The sequence below is a fragment of the Neoarius graeffei genome, chromosome 14, assembly GCF_027579695.1.
Source record: "Neoarius graeffei isolate fNeoGra1 chromosome 14, fNeoGra1.pri, whole genome shotgun sequence".
NCBI classification, from domain to species: Eukaryota; Metazoa; Chordata; class Actinopteri; order Siluriformes; family Ariidae; genus Neoarius; species Neoarius graeffei.
In genome coordinates, this window is record NC_083582.1 from 32,055,246 (window position 1) to 32,074,921 (window position 19,676).

Here is a 19,676-nt window from a genome sequence, read left to right on the forward strand (position 1 = left end):
TGGTTTTAGGTGAATAAGTTCATGTCCCCATTTCCGTACCCATAAGCGTGGAATCACTCATATATTTATAAATATTTATATATCTCCCTTCCCCCTTTTGTGTGTGTGTGTGTGTGTGTGTAATCTTTATCTGTTTTTTACAAGTAAAGTTTGAGAGAAACGGCATTTCGATTCTCCTATATGTCCTGGGTATATAGTGAATTGACAAAGAATCTTTGAATCTTAAATTCTCAAGGGTTCACAAACTTTCAAGCACCCCTGTACAGTCTGTTTAAAATTCTCACTTACTTTGAATGTAAGGCGTGCTTGTATAACTAATGTTAATTTCATGTGTGAAATAGGGTTGGGCGGTATCCAAATTTTGATACCTTTAAACTGTCTCTGTGTTTTCCCGGGGTATACGGTATTACCGAGAAAAAAATATTTTGTTTCGGCCTACTGTGTAACGTGCGCCTATACCGGCGGACCTTGTCCAGACCTGCGCCTATACCTCAAATGTACTATTTAAAAGCAGCATAGCGAATTATGTGCATTGTGGTATGGATTAAGCAGCAAAGCGAATTTTGTGCATTGATGAATGGATTAAGAGATATTTCAAAGCATCACGCAACTCTTCCTTCATCTTGAAAATAGCATTCAACTGTCGTTTACACATGTGTGCGTTGAAACGCCATTTGCAGCACTATTTCACCTACTCCATCAAAAAAAAGTACACGATGAGCAGGATCATACCCTTTCAAGCATGGGAAATAAAAAAAAGAAAAGAAAAAGAATCACACCCAAGTCCGTTTAGACTGCGCGATAAACCATATTCTTCAGCGCAAATGAGGCGAACCTAATTCAAATGCGTGATAGCTGCACAAGGCAAAATCATACGGGCCCACGTCATGCCATGGCGGGGAAATTAATAATCAAATGGCCTTACCTTGCTTAAAACGTTGTCTTGATCACATAACTCCTTACAATTATTCCACTTAAATCCATACGGTTTAACACACCCAACAAAGATAGCAAGCGCATTGCTAATTCCCACCAGAAACCGAACAGTTTACGCTACGATGTTTTCTTCCGTTTCTTCAGTAGATGACATTTCAAACGTTTATTACCCACATCCCAAATGTCATACGTTATATTATTTTACCTTGTTGTTACTCATGTAACCTACTCAAAACACAACTCATTGGAGAGATCTCGTGGAAGTGGAGTACCCCAGGCTATGGTGTGCCTTAGGGGACATATTAGATTTTTTTCGATTTTGCGCGGTCATTTACATTATTGCTGGCTCTTCCTTTTCATTTGGTTTGAAACCAAAATACTGCCACACTGCCGATGTTGTATTTTTTTTTGCCATTAACTCGTTATCTTGACTTGCCATCTTTCAACCGCGGTCTCAGTCTCTTGTGAAGCTTTCTGTCAGACTCCAAATGTCACGCAGGGTTGCCATGGTAACAACATAAACAACCCTGCACGTGATGAGAACTTCTTTAGGAAATTGATAGAATTAGTGAAAATACGATCACACAGTTATTCGGGATGATCTTCAATTTATTATTTTATATTATGACCTCATGTACTCCATATTTATTTAGATATTATTATATATTTTTTTAAAATGACGGTAATGAGACCGATACCGTTGGTACTTTTGGATACCTCGGGATACCTTCTTACCGTAATACCGCCCAACCCTAGTGTGAAATTATTTAAGAAATCAAGAAAGACAGTGAGCTAAAAAGCAGAAGCAGGTTTGGAGACGTGGTGTCCTGAGTATAGACCTGCAGATGTACAGAAGTGTGACTGGACGTTTGCCTGTGTAGACAGTGTAATCTAATTTGTTATAAACTAATGCTTGCCTGCTCCATATAATCAATTGTAGTCAGTGTTACTATAGCAACCAACATGGATGTGTGGATTTGCAGTCTGAAGAAAATTATTGGATTTAGTTCCTTGTCATTTTCAATGCAGACACTATTTAAATATTGACAGCATCAAAACCGGAGGATCAGCTTCCTTTTCTGTTCTCTCTGATATAAAGGACAGGACACGCCTGCAGTCTCTGCTGCTCATCTACACAGATTTGTTTGTAGTTTTTGTTGACTCCTCTTGATTCCCCGAGTTAGTCATTTGTACAGTTTTGCTTGGTAATTCTCACTGTAAATTTTTCTAGAGTTATGTACTTTATTAGCTCGTTAGTGACATGTATGTGTTTTTTTTAAATAATAATTTTCTATGTAGGAAAGACCCACACGATGCTGGGCAGTCAGGAGCAGCCGGGTGTGATTCCCAGAGCTGTGCGTGAGGTTTTCCATCTGGTGCGCACTCAAGTGAAAAACCAGGATGAATGGGAGTTCTCTGTAGGCATGTCATATCTAGAAATCTACAATGAAAAGGTAATACTGCCATATTACAGGGTCACTGTTTTGATTTATAGCTGTGTGTAATACTTCCCCTTCCATATAAATTATGACCATCTGCCACAAAAATCTATTTGTCCAATTTTGGCTTGTACCTGCATGCAACACTTTTCTGTTAAACTGAAGTCAGTCTGATTTCCCATACCATAAGCAAATAAGAAATTAATCAGTATGAATTTGATGTATTAATTTGGACTACATCTACCCAGTACTGGACAAACTGAATAGGCGCGTTTGCCCAGTTGCAGGTTCTCTCATGAATGGGAGTTTTAAAAGAAACTTAATTTGAAGGACGTTTGCCTTGGGTAGCAGTTAATTATCCCCCGCTGGCCGAAAGGCCCGAAGGGGGATTATGTCGTGGCGATGTCCATCTGCCCGTCCCAGGAAGGGCACTCACCTTCTGAAATCAACTCCTCTCCTAATTTTTGAAGGAATTTCACGAAGCTTGGCAGGATTCTTTGTTATATGTCGGTAATACGCATATTGTGATTTCGTTAAATTGGGTCACATTTTACCAGAGTTACAGCCCTTGATTAACAAAATTATGCTTTGACAATTTCATGAGCGTGTTTTCCTTCTGAAATCAACTCCTCTAGCAATTTTTGAAGGAATTTCATGAAGCTTGGCAGGATTCTTTGTTATATGTCGGTAGTACGCAAATTGTAATTTCGCTAAATTCAGTCGCATTTTACCAGAGTTGTGGCGCTTGATTAACAACCTTGTACTTTGACAATTTCATGAAGGTGCGCTTGCCTTCTGACGTCATCAACTCTTCTTACAATTTTTGGACGAATTTCTCAAGGCTTGGCAAAACGCCTTGTTATATGACGGTAATGCGCGTATTGTGATTTAATTTATCTCATCTCATTATCTGTAGCCGCTTTATCCTGTTCTACAGGGTCGCAGGCAAGCTGGAGCCTATCCCAGCTGACTATGGGCGAAAGGCGGGGTACACCCTGGACAAGTCGCCAGGTCATCACAGGGCTGACACATAGACACAGACAACCATTCACACTCACATTCACACCTACGGTCAATTTAGAGTCACCAGTTAACCTAACCTGCATGTCTTTGGACTGTGGGGAAAACCGGAGCACCCGGAGGAAACCCACGTGGACACGGGGAGAACATGCAAACTCCGCACAGAAAGGCCCTCGCCGGCCATGGGGCTCGAACCCAGACCTTCTTGCTGTGAGGCAACAGCGCTAACCACTACACCACCGTGCCGCCCCTGATTTAATTTAGTTTGGGAAAATTTTATTAAAGTTTTGACTCTTGATTAAATAATTTTGACAATTTCATGAGGGTGTAGGTTCTTCTGAAATCATCAGCTCTTACAATTTGTGGAGGAATTTCACCAAAGTTGGCAGAAGGCTTTGTTATATGACAGTTATACGCATATTGAAATTTAATTTACTTTGGGCAAATTTTACCCGAGTTCTGCCCTTGATTATTAACAAACTTGTACTTTGGGAATTTCATCAAGGTGTGCTCGCTTTCTGAAATCAACTTCCCTCAATTTTTATCCCCCGCTGGCTGAAAGGTCAGAAGGGGGATTATGTCGTGGCGATGTCCGTCCATCTCAGGAAGGGTACTCGCCTTCTGAAATCAGTTCCTCTCACAATTTTTGGAGGAATTTCACGAAACTTGGCGGGATTCTTTGTTATATATCGATAATACACACACTGCAATTTCGTTCAATTCAGTCGCATTTTATCAGAGTTATGGCCTAGTTGCTAGCGGGGGATATTGTGCTCTCCGAGCACTCGTTTTACTTTGCCTTCATCACTTTCACACATCTTAACTCGAATATGCAAGTGTGCGCCAATATAAAATGACTGTGATGTCATCTTTGTGTGTGGGACTTGGCCCGAAGTTGTACTTATACTAAAGTTTTTACTGAGGCTCTTTTAGGGAAGGATATTGTCATCAGGCATGGTCTAAAGCCCTTAGCAAACCCTGGCCTGCTGTGTGCAAGAGATATAAACGTACATAAATCTTGGTGCATTGGTCCTGGGGAAAGAAAACAAGTGCAAAAACACCGTAGCAAAATTGGTAAAGGTCGACAGCTAAGCAGTCTATGGGTTTAACTCTCCTGTTGCACTTAACTTGACTGACATGAGAGAACTGATTACTCTGCTCCCAGTACATTGTGTTCATATTGATAATCTGGTCATATTGGGGACTTATTGTTTTTAATATCACATATTCATGCTACTCTACGAAAAGTATGTATGTGTGTGTGTGAGAGAGAGATTTGGACTGCTGAAGTCTGTTCTGTGGTTGCAGGTTTTGGACCTTTTGTCCCCTAGCTCTCCGGATCTGCCAATCCGTGAAGACAAGGATAAAAATATCATCATTCCAGGCTTAACTCACACCCCCCTCTCGTCTTTCTCCGATTTTCATGCCTGCTTTGTGCCAGCCAGTTTGAACCGCACGACAGCCTCTACCAAACTAAACCAGCGCTCCAGTCGCAGTCATGCAATACTCCTCATTAAGGTATCATCCTCAGTCCTGCCTCCTGAAGCTGCGTGCTCCTTTTTACTTCAAGCATCTTAACAGGTTGTGGTCTCTGTGTGGTAGACCATGATTTGGTAGCTGGTGCTGAAATCAGTGTTCTCCCTGCAAAAAAATAAATAAACCAACCCACTGGCTCGCGGTGTGCCTGCTGGGGAAAATTTAAGGAGAAAACACAAGCTGTCTAAGCAGTTCTGAATATGATAGTACCCATCTTGCTTTTCACTCTTTTGCTGGCCGGTGTGGCATACTGTGATCAGGAAAACTGAAATATTTAATGTTTGCATTACATAAGGGTTGTTTTACAATCAGGGTACGCAGGCTAAAAATCACATTTAACACTTATCTTCAATATCAAAAGGCTTGACTAAATAAGCTTGGTTGTTTATTGTAGCCCTGTGATAGCTCTATTTACCATGCAAAAAAACATTGTGATAACGTTATTTTTGGTGAATGTATGGCAATATATGTCTCATTTAGCAAAATTACTCGTGTCATTTAGAAAAAGTGCTTTTTTGACCACAGGTAGCTCCAAAAGGGATGCACTTAAATCATTCTTTATACCATAAAACAAATATTTGGTTCCATATCATTGGAAACATAGTTAAGTGTTAATGTTGAATGCCAGTAAGTTTTCAGACTATTTTGATCAAATTAGTATGTAATTGTGTCAAAAAAAAATGTCCTCTCCGAGACAGCTAATTTTTCAATATAAAATAACATATCTAAAATGATTATTTTCATCCTAAAATGTGGTCAAGATATTGGGACATAAATATGAGAGACAACTAACACAAAGCTTACAGCCTTAAACTACATCCACACGACAACGGCAACGAGATTTTTTTTTTTTAGCGGGTAAAAAAAATATCGCGTCCACATGGGCAACGGATCAGTAAAATATCAGGTACATATGGCAACGCAACGCTTGCTGAAAACGATGCAATACACATGCCACACCTCTACGTGCGCTGTAAGACGGTCCCATCGGAGACACCAGAACAATAGAAGTAGGACGCATGCGCATAAACCCCTTCTTCTACCCGGCGTGAATGAGTGAGTGCTGCTTGTTCTGGTCATGTGGTTGTGACATCATCGTAAACAAATCCGTTCTACTCATCCAAACGACTTCGCAACGGCGCCGTTGCCAGATTTTTCCACTCTGGAACCCGTTCTCAAAAGATTTCGTTTTGGGGCACCCAAAACGCCGGTGCCGTGTGGACGCCAGGCCGAAACGCTAAAAAATTTTATCGGATTCACCTGAATCCGTTGCCGTGTGGACAGGGCCTTATATTTAAAAGCACTATGGAAGTAGTGGATTCTGAATTGTCAAAAAAAAGTCCTCTCCGAGAATCACTTCATTTGTTTCTCGCATCTTATAGCAGATTACACAAAACTACCATACACACATGTCAAGAAATTACCTGAAATCTGTTCTTTAACTTGTCCTTCACTTAAAAACTGGTACAAGAACCAGTTTGAATCAATTTGAATTTTGGACCCCTGTGACACAAACTTTGTACCTTGATTGTAAAACAACCCATAATGTCTGTGTATATCCTGGCATTTATTTTTGTTAGCCCTTTTGGATCAGTGACGAGTACAAAGACAGACAGAATTTGTCTTTTTTTTTTTTTTTTTTTTTTTAAATCCCAGGTGGTGAAAGGTCAGCGTGTTCCTCCTCACCGACAGCAGACAGGAAAGCTGTATCTTGTGGACCTTGCTGTTCTGAGGACAACCGACGCACAGGAAACCAGGGCATCCGCCTGAAAGAAAGCGGTGCTATAAACTTGTCTCTCTTCACCCTGAGCAAGGTGGTGGACTGTCTGAACACGGGGACTGGGGGGGCGTGTGCCCTACAGGGACAGCAAGCTCACCCGTCTTTTACAAGATTCACTCGGTGGTTCAGCTCATTCAGTCATGATCACAAACATTGCCCCTGAGTATCAGTACTATTTTGATACATTCTCTGCCCTCAACTTTGCTGCCAAATCCAAGCAAGTCATCAACAGGCCGTTTGTCAGAGAGACAGTGGTTGCGCCCATGAATGGTGAGCCTTCAGTCCTTTGGGTTCGGTTTGCTTAACTGGTTGAAAGCATTTATTCATGAGCTCTGTGATCTTTTCTTTCAGCTGCAGGAAAGAGGTCCAGAGAGGAGCAAGATGCCGCGGGACCAAGAGAAGCCCAGAATAAGAAGCTGAAGGAAGGCAAGAAAGTGGAGCAGCCATCCCCCCCACTCGCACATCCCCATAGGTGTGTTGTCTAGATCAGTATAGGTTTAAGGGCCAACACGAGCGTCGAGAGCACAGCGCAGGCGATGGGCAATAAAATGTAGGCGTTATATATATAAAACAAAGTCCAACTTTATTAATCTATCCACATTCACTGGATATGAGCTCTGATTGGCAACTCTACTAGTAGGATATCAGCTCACATACTGTGAGTAGAGAAAAACAAAATGGCGGAGCGTGTTGCTAAACCAGTCGAGGATGAAATAAAAACTACTCAGAAACAAAACCTCCAAAAAAAAAAAAATCAACAAACTATGGAATGCAAGTATTTGATGGTAAGGATCCCCCCCCCCCCCCCCCCCCCCCAGAATTATTATAGCATTTTTCACAAATTGCAATTGTCATTTTGCCCGTTTGTTTACATTTTAAGTGGAAATGATTTTGTCAGCCGTTTTGTATAAAGTTTTTATCCCCGCTGGCCAGAAGGTGGATTGTGCCGTGGCGGTATCCGTCCGTCCATCTCAGGAAGGGTACTCGCCTTCTGAAATCAGCTCCTCTCACGGTTTTTGGAGGAATTTCACGAAACTCTGCATACTGTGGTTTTGTTCAATTCAGTCGCATTTTACCAGAATTGTGGCCTAGTTGCCAGCGGGGGATCAAGTCAGGTCTGTTTGTATAGCGTTTTTAACAGTTAACATTGTCGCAAAGCAGCTTTACAGAATTTGAACGACTTAAAACATGAGCTAATTTTATCCCTAATCGATCCCCAATGAGCAAGCCTGTGGCGACGGTGGCAAGGAAAAACTCCCTCAGACGACATGAGGAAGAAACCTCGAGAGGAACCAGACTCAAAAGGGAACCCATCCTCATTTGCGCAATAACAGACAGCATGACTATAACATTAACAGTTTTAACATGAAGTCAGTTTGGTTGATGATGTAACTCTTCATTGATGGAAACTTGAGTGCAAAACTGTTCATGACAACTGCAGTCCTAAAGTTAGCAAGTCAACTGTAGTCCTCAGCCATAAAAGCATTACTGTAAGAGTCCAGAGCGTCCTCCAGGTGTGACTTTCAACTGTCCATGTGGGGCCGTCCTCAACAGGAGGTGATGTAATGAGACTCCGACCAGACACAGGGCACCAGGATGGATCAGGCAGGTCTGAGGAGCAGAAGAGGTCAGGATCTCGATCCTAGGACCGACATGTAACTCAGAGGGACAGATTTGGGGGGAGGAGAGAGAGAGAGAGAGAGAGAGAGCGAAAACACAGGTTGTTAGGTATGCCCAGTGTCACCTGAATAAGTAGGAACAGTATACATATTGCACTGAGTACAAGCAGGGACTCCGGCAAAACTAAAAGGGGAGAGCCAGAAGGTAACACAGGCATGAGGGAGCCCCGGGACATAAAGCAGCAGCCACTACACCGTCAGCAAACTCGAGTGAGTAAGCGAGTGGGGACTGACAGTATCCATACATCCCAGTTTACCAAAACACACTCTGTCTGAGGAGCCTCCAGATCTACACCTTTACCTCATAAACACCATTGACTAAACGGATATGTTTTCAGCCGAGACTTAAACACCGAGACTGTCTGGTTCCCGATATTGTGCTCTTGGAGCACTCTTGTTATTTATTGAATTTGCAAAGCATAAAAATGCTCCGTTTCTCAAAATCCAGTGAATGTGGATCGAATAAAACCGTTATTCCGCTCAGTCTCATCATACCTGGCTTATAGCCAACTCGGTGCTCATGTATGACTCGATTTCTCAGAATAACTGGTAATTAACCTTTTGGGATCCCAGGGAATACGGTTTCATTAGAGATTCATCATAAAAATTAAATGGAAGTGTAAAAACTCTGCCCCATTGTTTCTTGGACAGGTAAAATCTTTCTACTGTTCTGAGAAACATTTCGTATTCTATAATTTGAGTTTGTGTTGGAAACTTCGCAGAAGCAGGTCTGGTAAAGCATAAACCAGACTTGACACACAGATGTGCTAACTAGGGATGGCGAAAACTAAAAAAAATCTTGACCGACCACCGAGCCTCATTAGCCGGTTAAAGTCGGTTAACCTATACAGGGATGCAAACGGCGCGCCTTTAGGCGGATGCCGCCTTTTTCACGGCTGAATCGTGCAGATACGATTTTTTTGGGGGGGGGGGGCGTTGGAGTGTCTGAATAATTTCATCAGAGTAAATTCTGTATTAAAGTTGCTAAGTGGGCAGGTGCCATTGCGGTCCGTGAGGCATAGGGGGGGCAGTGGGTCGGAGGGCTGCGCACGTTTTCGCGGAAGCTGCGCAGGTGTGCGCGGCTTTCTGATTTGCTGTTTTCTTCTCGTGCTTCCTGTGTTTCGTGGACTGTGACGACGTTTACTTGTTTAGTAATTTTAATACAGAATTAAAACTTAAAAAAAATTAAACACACTTAAAAATTAAAAACCATTCTTAAAAAACAAATTTCACACTGTGTCTCTGCTTGCAGCGCGCGGATGGGGGAGGGGCTGCTCGCTCACACACACACACACACACACACACACACACACACACACACACACACACACACACGAGGGAGGGGCTGCTCCCTCTCTCTCTCACACACACACACGAGGGAGGGGCTTCTCTCTCTCTCTCACACACACACACACACACACGAGGGAGGGGCTGCTCCCTCTCACACACACACGAGGGAGGGGCCGCTCCCTCTCAGAGAGAGAGACACACACAGTTCAGTGCAGCTCCTGCTATTGAGGTATTTCACCTGACGTCACAGGGTCATGTGACGCCCCGTGTCCGCCATTTTGAACGTCAAGCTACATACTAACGCTGCAGACAGAGAGGGAGAACCGGCTTGAAAAAAAAAAAACGTGTTACAGACACCTAGAATAGATTAATTTGTCAGTAAGCACTCTATAAATAACCATGGTGTTTGCTTGTTGTGCTGTGGGCTGCCACAACAGACAGGGACAGCGTGCAGGACGCTCCTTTTACCGGTTTCTAGTGATGGGAATTTCGGCTCTTTTTCGGGAGCCGGCTCTTTTGGCTCTTCTTACTATAAGGAGCCGGCTCTTTCGGCTCCCAAACGGCTCCTGAGATTTTATTTTTGATTTAATTGCTGCAATTAACTAGTTAATTAATTACATTATTTATATTTTATCAATAGGATGTTTTCCATTTAATTTTTTAGTTTTTGTAGCCATTGTAAAGCTTTGTAAAGTATAGCAGTGTAACAATATTCTAGCTATAGAAATAAAACTTACTTACCAATTAATAAATTATTTTCTCAAACATAATGCAAAACTGTTATATTACCAATATAAAATACACAGCTGATTTTCCCCTCCTCAGGTGCCTCACAGACTCCTCTCCCCTGCGCTCCACAGCTTTAAGCATTACACCAATTTTCGTATTTTCGCAGCTGTGAATGACATCAACCCCCCCAACCAAAAAAAGTAGGCGTACACCATGCTACTTTTTTTCCTTTGAATGGTAATAGACAACACAAAGACGCAATCAGACAGCAACTTTTTTTGTGAAAGTCTCTCTCTGAGGCACCTAAGGACAAAAAAATAATTCGGCTCCCCAACTCGGCTCCCACCGAAGAGCCAGCTCTTTGAACCGGATCGTTCGCGACCGACACATCACTACCGGTTTACTACTGACCCAGACAAGAGGGATTACAGCTGTGAAAACACAGGATTGGGAGCCAACAGAGTACTCCAGACTTTGCAGTGATCATTTCATTTCAGGTTAGTTTATCAGTTAACGCAATTTTGATAAAATATATAGCAAAAAGTAAATGGGTCAGTGTTTAACCCATCTGAGCAGTGAAACAAGGCAGTGTTAATTTGTCTAGGGTTGCATGTAGCAGACATCAGACATAAAATGCAATAACAGAGGCTAGAAAAAAAACGGGACACAGAAATAAACAGGGAAATTAAGTAAAAAGAAAGAAAGAGAAAAGGAAAAAAAAGCGCTGATCTCCAAACACGAGAAGCCTATCTTACGCACATATCACGCGGACTCCACACACGCATCGCGTCTGAAGTCATAACTCATCAGGGGAAATCGTGTCCGCATTGGCATGTTCAAAAAACAACCTTGCGTCAACAATGATACCACACGCAAGAAAAAAAAACAGTCAGGCTACTCAACAACCAACCTGGCAGCAGCAGTCGTTGTCATGTAAACACAACACTTCGGATATGCAAATGCTTCCCGTTACACACGATTGCTATGTCAATAAACATCATTTTGCCAGTATTTTAGAGACCCCCCCCCCCCAACATTTCCCAAATCATGTTTTCAAAGGATCTCATGTCTGTTTCAGGGGATCTCGGATCCCCCGAGTAACAAGACAGTGTTGTGAACATAGCCTACCTTGTACCGTTTCAAACTGCTGGGTCATCCTTCATCAAACTGTTGACTTCTGTTGACAACCTTGGCTCCATACCAAGGCTGGGTACAGTGTTTGTGATAAAAGACAGATCCAATTTAACACGAATCACAGCTTACTTTCTTGTTAAAATGTGCAAAGGTCTCCACCATCTCATACCGCCTTGCACTGAAGGACTTAAGCGTGCCGTCCAAAATGGCTGCATCACGTGACTTGGTCATGTGGGTGAAATACCTCAATAGCGACTGCTACGCGCACTGCATCACTCTCACAATTTCCCACAGGGGAATTGTCTCTAGTTTAACCGACAACCAAAAAAAATTAACTGGTTGACGTTGATTCAGTCAACCATCGGTCAAACGGTCATCGGTTAACATCCCTAGTGCTAACATGATAAATATATGATTTTAAAAGGTTATTCTGTCCTGTTGTGCAAAATATAGTCAATGTGGTCCTGTCTCTAGCAGTGTTGTAGTAGAGTCACTAAACCTCAGGTCTAAGTCAAGTCTTGAGTCCCTGGTGTTCAAGTCCAAGTCATTAAAAGAAAATTGAGCCGAGTCGAGTCCGCTATTGAAAGAAAGAAAGCACAACTTTTATTCATCACACACTTGTGAAATTCCTCTCTGCATTTAACCCATCTGAAGCAGTGAACACACTGCGTGCACACACCCAGAGCAGTGGGCAGCCATGCTAACGGCGCCCGGGGAGCAGTTGGGAGTTAGGTGCCTCGCTCAAGGGCACCTCAGCCCAAGGCCGTCCCATATTAACCTAACCGCATGTCTTTGGACTGTGGGGGAAACCGGAGCACCTGGAGGAAACCCACACAGACACGGGGAGAACATGCAAACTCCGCACAGAAAGGCCCTTGCTGGCTGCTGGGGTCAAACCCAGAACCTTCTTGCTGTGAGGCGACCGTGCTAACCACTACACCACCGTGCCACCCACAATTGATCCAAGTCCGAGAACAAGACTCCGACTGCGTTATTTGACAGTGTCTGTTTCAGCGCCATTAACATTAGTTTGTTTCTGAACATGGTGTATGAACAGGTGAATGTGCTTCTCTTTATCAGGGAGCGTGAAGTATTCCGTCAGAGACGGTTGGGAGACGGATGTAAGTGCAGAAGGTGTGTTTATTAATACAAGTGAAGACGGTAAACAATCCAGAACGGCAGGAAAAATCGTAAAACAGCGAAAAGGGGTAACAGGTCGAGTGACGCACAAACAGGCTATCAAAGACAAGAAACAGGAAATCAGGAAACCAAACAAGGAAATAAGGCTCGGAAACGTCAGCAACACAACTCAATACTTCGTAAAGTGTGTTTTCACGTTTTTTATACAGGCGCGCTGATTGCGCCTTAATCCTGTGCATGTGCAAGTCGTTTACGGCGCACGCGAGAGTCCTCTTGGCGCACACCTGAGTGTATCTGATGTACGCGCCAAGGCACGCAGGTGTGACACTCTTGCACAAAATTAGTACAAAAATAACGTAGATGTAAATATCTTATGCCAAATTATTGTTACAAAAAATAAAGAAAAAATCCGAGTCCTCGTCTCCAATTTGAGTCTGAATGCAATTAATGCAGGAGTCCAAGTCAAGTCACGAGTCCTTAAAATTAGGGCATGAGTCGGACTCAGGTACTACAAGCCTGGTCTCTGGATGGTGATTTGGGGGGGTTATGATTTGTAAAGATAGCACTTTAACAGGTCCTGGCCTTGTGTGGTAGGCCAAGATTTGGTAGCTGGTGCTTAAAACAATGTATCCCCATAGCGAAAACCAGAGGTTCTGTGTACCTTATGGCACATTGTTGGGGAAGACATGTTTATCTGTGGCTATCAGTCTTGAGTAAATTCTGTATGAAATAGTTAGTATGAAACAATTGTGGGTTTATTTATTTTAGTTGGTTTTAATCAAATGGCTGGCGGACCACAGCTGTACTGGTTTTCAGTTACGTATATCGGTTATTTATTGAGCTGATATCACGGAAGAAATGGTATAAATTATTCAGCAACAACAGCGAAACAAATAGGAAAAGATGTATCGTTACAAGAACAGTGCAGGTCTGGACCCACCAGCGGAAAGTAGTGATTTTTCCATAAACTGAAAATGCATCTTAAAATGGTCATTAGGGTGGTCCCGAAATGTATGGGAAAAATTTTTTTTTACCAAAACATTCCGACCACGGGGCGGCACGGTGGTGTAGTGGTTAGCACTGTCGCCTCACAGCAAGAAGGTCCGGGTTCGAGCCCCGTGGCCGGCGAGGGCCTTTCTGTGCGGAGTTTGCATGTTCTCCCCGTGTCCGTGTGGGTTTCCTCTGGGTGCTCCGGTTTCCCCCACAGTCCAAAGACATGCAGGTTAGGTTAACTGGTGACTCTAAATTGACCGTAGGTGTGAATGTGAGTGTGAATGGTTGTCTGTGTCTATGTGTCAGCCCTGTGATGACCTGGCGACTTGTCCAGGGTGTACCCCGCCTTTCGCCCGTAGTCAGCTGGGATAGGCTCCAGCTTGCCTGCGACCCTGTAGAACAGGATAAAGCAGTGAGAGATAATGAGATGAGATGAGATGAGAGACATTCCGACCACCCTACCATTTTTTTTACATAGGCTTAAAAGAAGGCAACAAGCAAAATTTCAGAAAAATTGGTTAATATTTAGAGGTGCCACACGAGGTTGCAAATCGGGTTAAGCTATTAACATTAGTTGGTGCGTAGACTGTTGCAGAGAAGATCTCAAACCCCCAAAAAGTCACAGTTCTAGAGGGAATATGCCACTTCTATGAAAAAGAAGAGGCAGGAAGAGTTTATAGACTGATAGAAGATTAACTTTCATGCACTAAGGGGTTCTTAAACAATGAGCACTGATCGTAATATGCTGATGAAGTTGTGAATGTTTTTCTTTCTATGTTTTTCAGATGGCTAGCAACAGTAATACAGGTAGTACCGGTGGTGCAAAGCACAACACCAGAAAGGACAATTATGTTTGGTTAATTGGTCCCACTTCCAAGGAACTGTCTGGGAGAAAGCTTCCTTCTGCTAGGGAAGTCCTTAGTGTGTTCTTTTATCTCCACAAGATACCATAATACCGAAGGGTTTAGAAAATCACAGACAAGTAATAGCTATTGTTACTTTGAACACAGGAAGTTATATTACTGTATTGTTTGTATTAAATATGAAACAATTAATAAGCCACATTATTTTATATTGTGTCTCGAGTGAAAACTTTAATGGCTTTGTGGCACCTCTAAACATTTGTTCAATCTTAACCAAATTTTGCATGATAACTTCTTTTAGGCAATGTAAAAAAAAAAAAAGGTCAGCTGGTCGTAACAAAATCCTAAAAAAAAAATTTGGGGACCACCCTAATGGTCATGCAGCATCAAGGTGAGGTGTAATTTGAGCACAGGTGAATTGGTTTCTGCCTTGTGAAAACACACGCCTGGTTTCATGCATACGAGGTTTACGTACACCGTAAATTACATGGGTGAACTGATGAGATTAAAAAAAAAAAAAAAAAGTCCTACAGTAGAGATGAAATACAACTCCTGGCAAAAAGTATGGAATCACCAGTCTTGGATGAGCACTCATTCAGACGTTTTATTCTGTAGAACAAACTGAGATCACAAAAATGATACAATAATAAAGTCATTCCAAAGTGCAACTTCTTGGCCTTCAGAAACACTAAAATAAACGAAGAAAATACGTTGTGATAGTCAGCAAATGTTACTTTTATAGACCAAGCACAGGGAAAAAAATATGGAATCACTCAAATCTGAGGAAAAAAATATGGAATCACTCAATTTTCAGGTAGAAAATAAGGACTCACCCAGTCAATTTCCTTTCCCTAAATTGACACCTGCCTCAGATTAGATCTGCTCGTTAGTCTGCAGTTAGAAACAGCGCAGTTATCGCACCTTGGAGGGCTGCTGGACCGAGTGGACTGGCAAGAATCATGGCTCCAACAAGAGAGATGTCTCTTGAAACAAAAGAGAGGATTGTCAAACTTCTTAAAGAAGGTAACTCTTCACGCATGGTTGCCAAGGATTTGTGGGCTGCTCACAGTCAGCTGTATCTAAGATATGGACCAAGTACAAACAGCATGGGAAGGTTTTTAAAGCCAAGCGTACTGGTAGACCAAGGAAGACATCAAAGCGTCAAGACAAAAAACTTAAGGCCATATGTCTTGAAAACCGAAAAAGTACAACAAGACAAATGAAGCATAAATGGGAGGAAGCTGGAGTCAATGTATGTGACCGAACCGTGAGAAATCGCCTAAAGGAAATGGGATTTTCATATAGGAAAGCTAAAAGAAAACCATCATTGACACCTAAACAGAAAAGAACAAGACTACAATGGGCTAAGGAGAAGCAATCATGGACTGTGGATGACTGGATGAAAGTTATCTTCAGTGATGAATCACGAATCTGCATTGGACAAGGTGATGATGCTGGAACTTTTGTTTGGTGCCGTTCCAGTGAGATTTATGAAGAGGACTGCCTGAAGAAAACATCCAAATTTCCACAATCCTTGATGATATGGGGCTGCATGTCAGGCAAAGGCACTGGGGAGATGGCTGTGGTTACTTCTTCAATAAATGCACAGGTTTACATTGACATTTTGGACAGTTTTCTTATCCCTTCAATTGAAAAGATGTTTGGGGATGATGAAATAATTTTCCAAGAGGACAATGCATCGTGCCATAGAGCAAAAACTGCGAAAGCATTCCTTGGTGAAAGACACATCCAGTCAATGTCATGGCCTGCAAATAGTCCAGATCTCAACCCAATAGAAAACTTGTGGTGGAAATTGAAAAAAATGGTCCGCGACAAGGCTCCGGCCTGCAAAGCTGATCTGGCAACTGCAATCAAAGAGAGTTGGCACCAGATTGATGAATACTGTTTGTCACTCAAGTCCATGCCTAATGCCGCTTTTCCACTACCAACGCGGCTGAGTTGGGCTGAGCCGTGCCGTGCTGAGTCGGGCTGAGTGGGGCTGTTGGAGTTGCATTTCGACTACAACCGTGCTGAACCGTGCTGGCTGGAAGTGGGTGGGACACATTGGGTGGAGTTAGCGAAAGTGGGTGAACGTCACGTGATGTCGTTAGGTGGCGCAAACAGTGACATCAGTGACCTTTTAAGCGGTAGTCTCACGACCCGGATAGTAAACAATAAACATGGAGTTGTTAGTGTTGCTGGTCTTGGTGCTGTGGCTTGTTGTCACCGACAACGCCAACAGATACTGGCAAGAGCGTATAGATGAGGCGAGGCGCATAAGGCTTCAGAAATTCTTGTAATTCTTCTTCTTCCGGGTTTACAGATCCCAGCGTGCTCGCGGGGCGTGTGTGGGCATGTGAGGACACGCCTCCTCACCAATCAGTGCACAGGGGAGTGTCTCCTCATGCCCCCAGCCCCACTCGGCTCGGTTTGGCTCGCTTCAGCCCCACTCCAAAACCGTGCGAGTTTTGGGTGCTGAGCAGGGCTGAAGCGAGCTGAGTTGTGCTGCTCTGAGGTAGTCGAAACGCGAGCCGTGTCGGGCTGAAGTGAGCTGAAAAAGGGTAGTGGAAAAGGGCCATAAGAGACTGCAAGCCGTTATAAAAGCCAGAGGTGGTGCAACTAAGTACTAGTGATGTGTTTTGAATGTTCTTTTGTTTGTCTGTTTTTAATGATTCCATATTTTTTTCCTCAGAATTGAGTGATTCCATATTTTTTTTTTTTCCCTGTGCTTGGTCTATAAAAGTAACATTTACTGACTTCCACAATGCTTTTTCTTCATTTCTTTTAGTGTTTCTGAAGGCCAAGAAGGTGCACTTTTTGGAATGACTTTATTATTGTATCATGTTTGTTATCTCAGTTTTTTCTACAGAATAAAACGTGTGAATGAGTGCTCATTCAAGACTGGTGATTCCATACTGTTTGCCAGGGGTTGTAGTATGTGAATTTAAGATGATTATAGTGACAAATTCAGTTATTAGTATTGTGAAAATGTTCAAAAAGTACTGATGCACAAACTCAAATTTTCACCCTGTTGCACTGGAAACCACAAATAAAACGAGCAGGTGATCCACAGTGTATTGTTCTAAAAGTAGTTGTTATTATGGTCCACTTCTGTAACTTTGTTTTTCAGCCCAGTGGATTCCTCAGTTTTGGATCGACTTATGGCTCTGGAGAAAATGATGTTGGGCACCCCAGTGAAAGAGAGACTCAAGTTGCTGAAAACAGTTGCCCAGTCCCGCAAAGAAATTGAGGTTACTGAATACTGAATATTCCTTCATGCATTGTAGTCAGTTTGAGATGACTCCGGTTCTGTATTACTCAGAGGTGGCCCTTCTGAAATGTATTCTTCACAGAGGCTGAAGGAGAAACAAAAGGAGTTGGAGGAGAAGGCAGAGATTTTGAACAAGCTAACAGGAAACCAGAATGGACTGAAAGATGAAGGAGAGGACACATCAAGCAGCGTATCTCTCTTCAAAACAGATCTGCCCCCTCTCCAGCGGAAACAGTCGGTTTCAGCAAGACCCAGGAAACAGCAGGCAATTGTCACTCCGTTACAGGGTAAGAGCCGCAGGTCGCGAGTATGTTGTATGATTGTGAACATACAAAAGAATTCGAACTAGAGGTGTAAAGGTTACTTTAAATAATAATGGACTCAAAAAGGTATTCAAGGTGTTTAAATTGACCAACAAAATATTCTTTAATGCAGAACAGTAATCCCTCCCCTTTTGGCGGGGGGGTTTGGCAGAAAGTGTTGTACATGCAGGCATGATGGCAAAGATTTAAGTAAGAGCTCTAATACTGGGAACATTTGGCTCGTACGGCAGGAGGAGAGAAGTTCAGTGAAGAAATGTAGTATTCGGTGGTAAGGCCACCCACTTTTTATCTTTAGGTTCACGGATTTTTTCAACATATTTTTGATGATGTCGGTCGAAATAAAAATGTGTCCTTGTCCTTTTTTTTTTTTGCATGGAAAAATTTCAATGTCGGATTAAGATGATAAAATAATTTAAATTCAAGAGACACACTTTACATACACACATGCATGCGCACACGTGTGTGTGTGTGTGTGTGTGTGTATATGTATGTATGTATGTTTTTGTGTATAACTTTATAACACGGACTAGCATTCCAGTACTTACTTCTCTGAAGGTATGTGGTCATATGACCGTTGAGCTCTCATGAGCACATCGAAGGCTGATACGTTCGTGCTACTTGATTCGATAGGACTGTCTGCGGCACCATCCTCTTCTAATTCCACAGTCAGATACTTGCAGCCAAAATCGCGAACTTGCGTTATGGGGGGCATATTCGGCATCGCGCTCGTTACATCACCGCCTTCTTTCTGAGAACCGAAAATCGTTTTGATCTTTTCATTGTTTACTTTCAACGATTGAGAGACGAAATCACCCACATTTTGGTTAGTGAGACAGTCAGTGCGTTTACAAGCACATAGAGAAAATCGAATTTCTGCCGTAGCTCGACTGAAATCGAAGTTCTAAATGCCATGGAAACACCTTAGCTCGGCTGAAATCGAAGTTCTAAATGCCATGGAAACACCTTAGCTCGGCTGAAATCGAACCGAACTGGATTTCTCGTAATCAAGCTACACGACCTAGATTATGCGATTGTAGCCGAGCTACTTGGTGCATGTAAACCCTATCGAGCTACGTAGTCGAGCTACTTACGTCAGCACTGCCCCTTCCGGGAGTGACGAGACCACAAGCGGGAAACACTACAGCCTCGGTCGGCATGACAACAGTAGTAGTAGCGAGCAGCAGAAGAGGTCAGGAGGAACAAGGAGAACGAACGAAGAAGAGAAAATGGCGAGCAGAACACGGAACTGATAACTTTGTTTATACTCTTGAATAGCTCTTCATGACGACAACCGGAAGTGTACCAACACGATGGGGCGTGTAGCGCCACCTGTGGCTCAGGTGCACAATGTACCTCACACAATAGCTCGATTTCTTTGTGTGCATGTAGGATTGGATTTCTCTGGCACCCCTGCTGGGACCCTTAGCTCGATTATCGACAGTAGCTCGATTTGGATGTGCATGTAAACGCACTGACTGAGAAGACTTTTCTTCACCACACTTTATGCTTACGTACAGTTGAGGCGATAGCTTGGAATCCATGC

General features: G+C 42.8%; 1 protein-coding gene across 1 annotated transcript in view; it reads left to right on the forward strand.

Moving 5' to 3' along the window:
* The window catches only part of kif22 (kinesin family member 22), a 41,069-nt gene that overhangs the window by 11,452 nt on the left and 9,941 nt on the right, over positions 1-19,676 (forward strand). Inside the window, 8 exon segments of the mRNA XM_060939530.1 lie at positions 2,236-2,390; positions 4,704-4,913; positions 6,588-6,654; positions 6,657-6,772; positions 6,774-6,981; positions 7,063-7,183; positions 17,670-17,790; positions 17,893-18,097. Of these exon segments, the coding sequence (XP_060795513.1) occupies positions 2,236-2,390; positions 4,704-4,913; positions 6,588-6,654; positions 6,657-6,772; positions 6,774-6,981; positions 7,063-7,183; positions 17,670-17,790; positions 17,893-18,097 (1,203 nt within the window).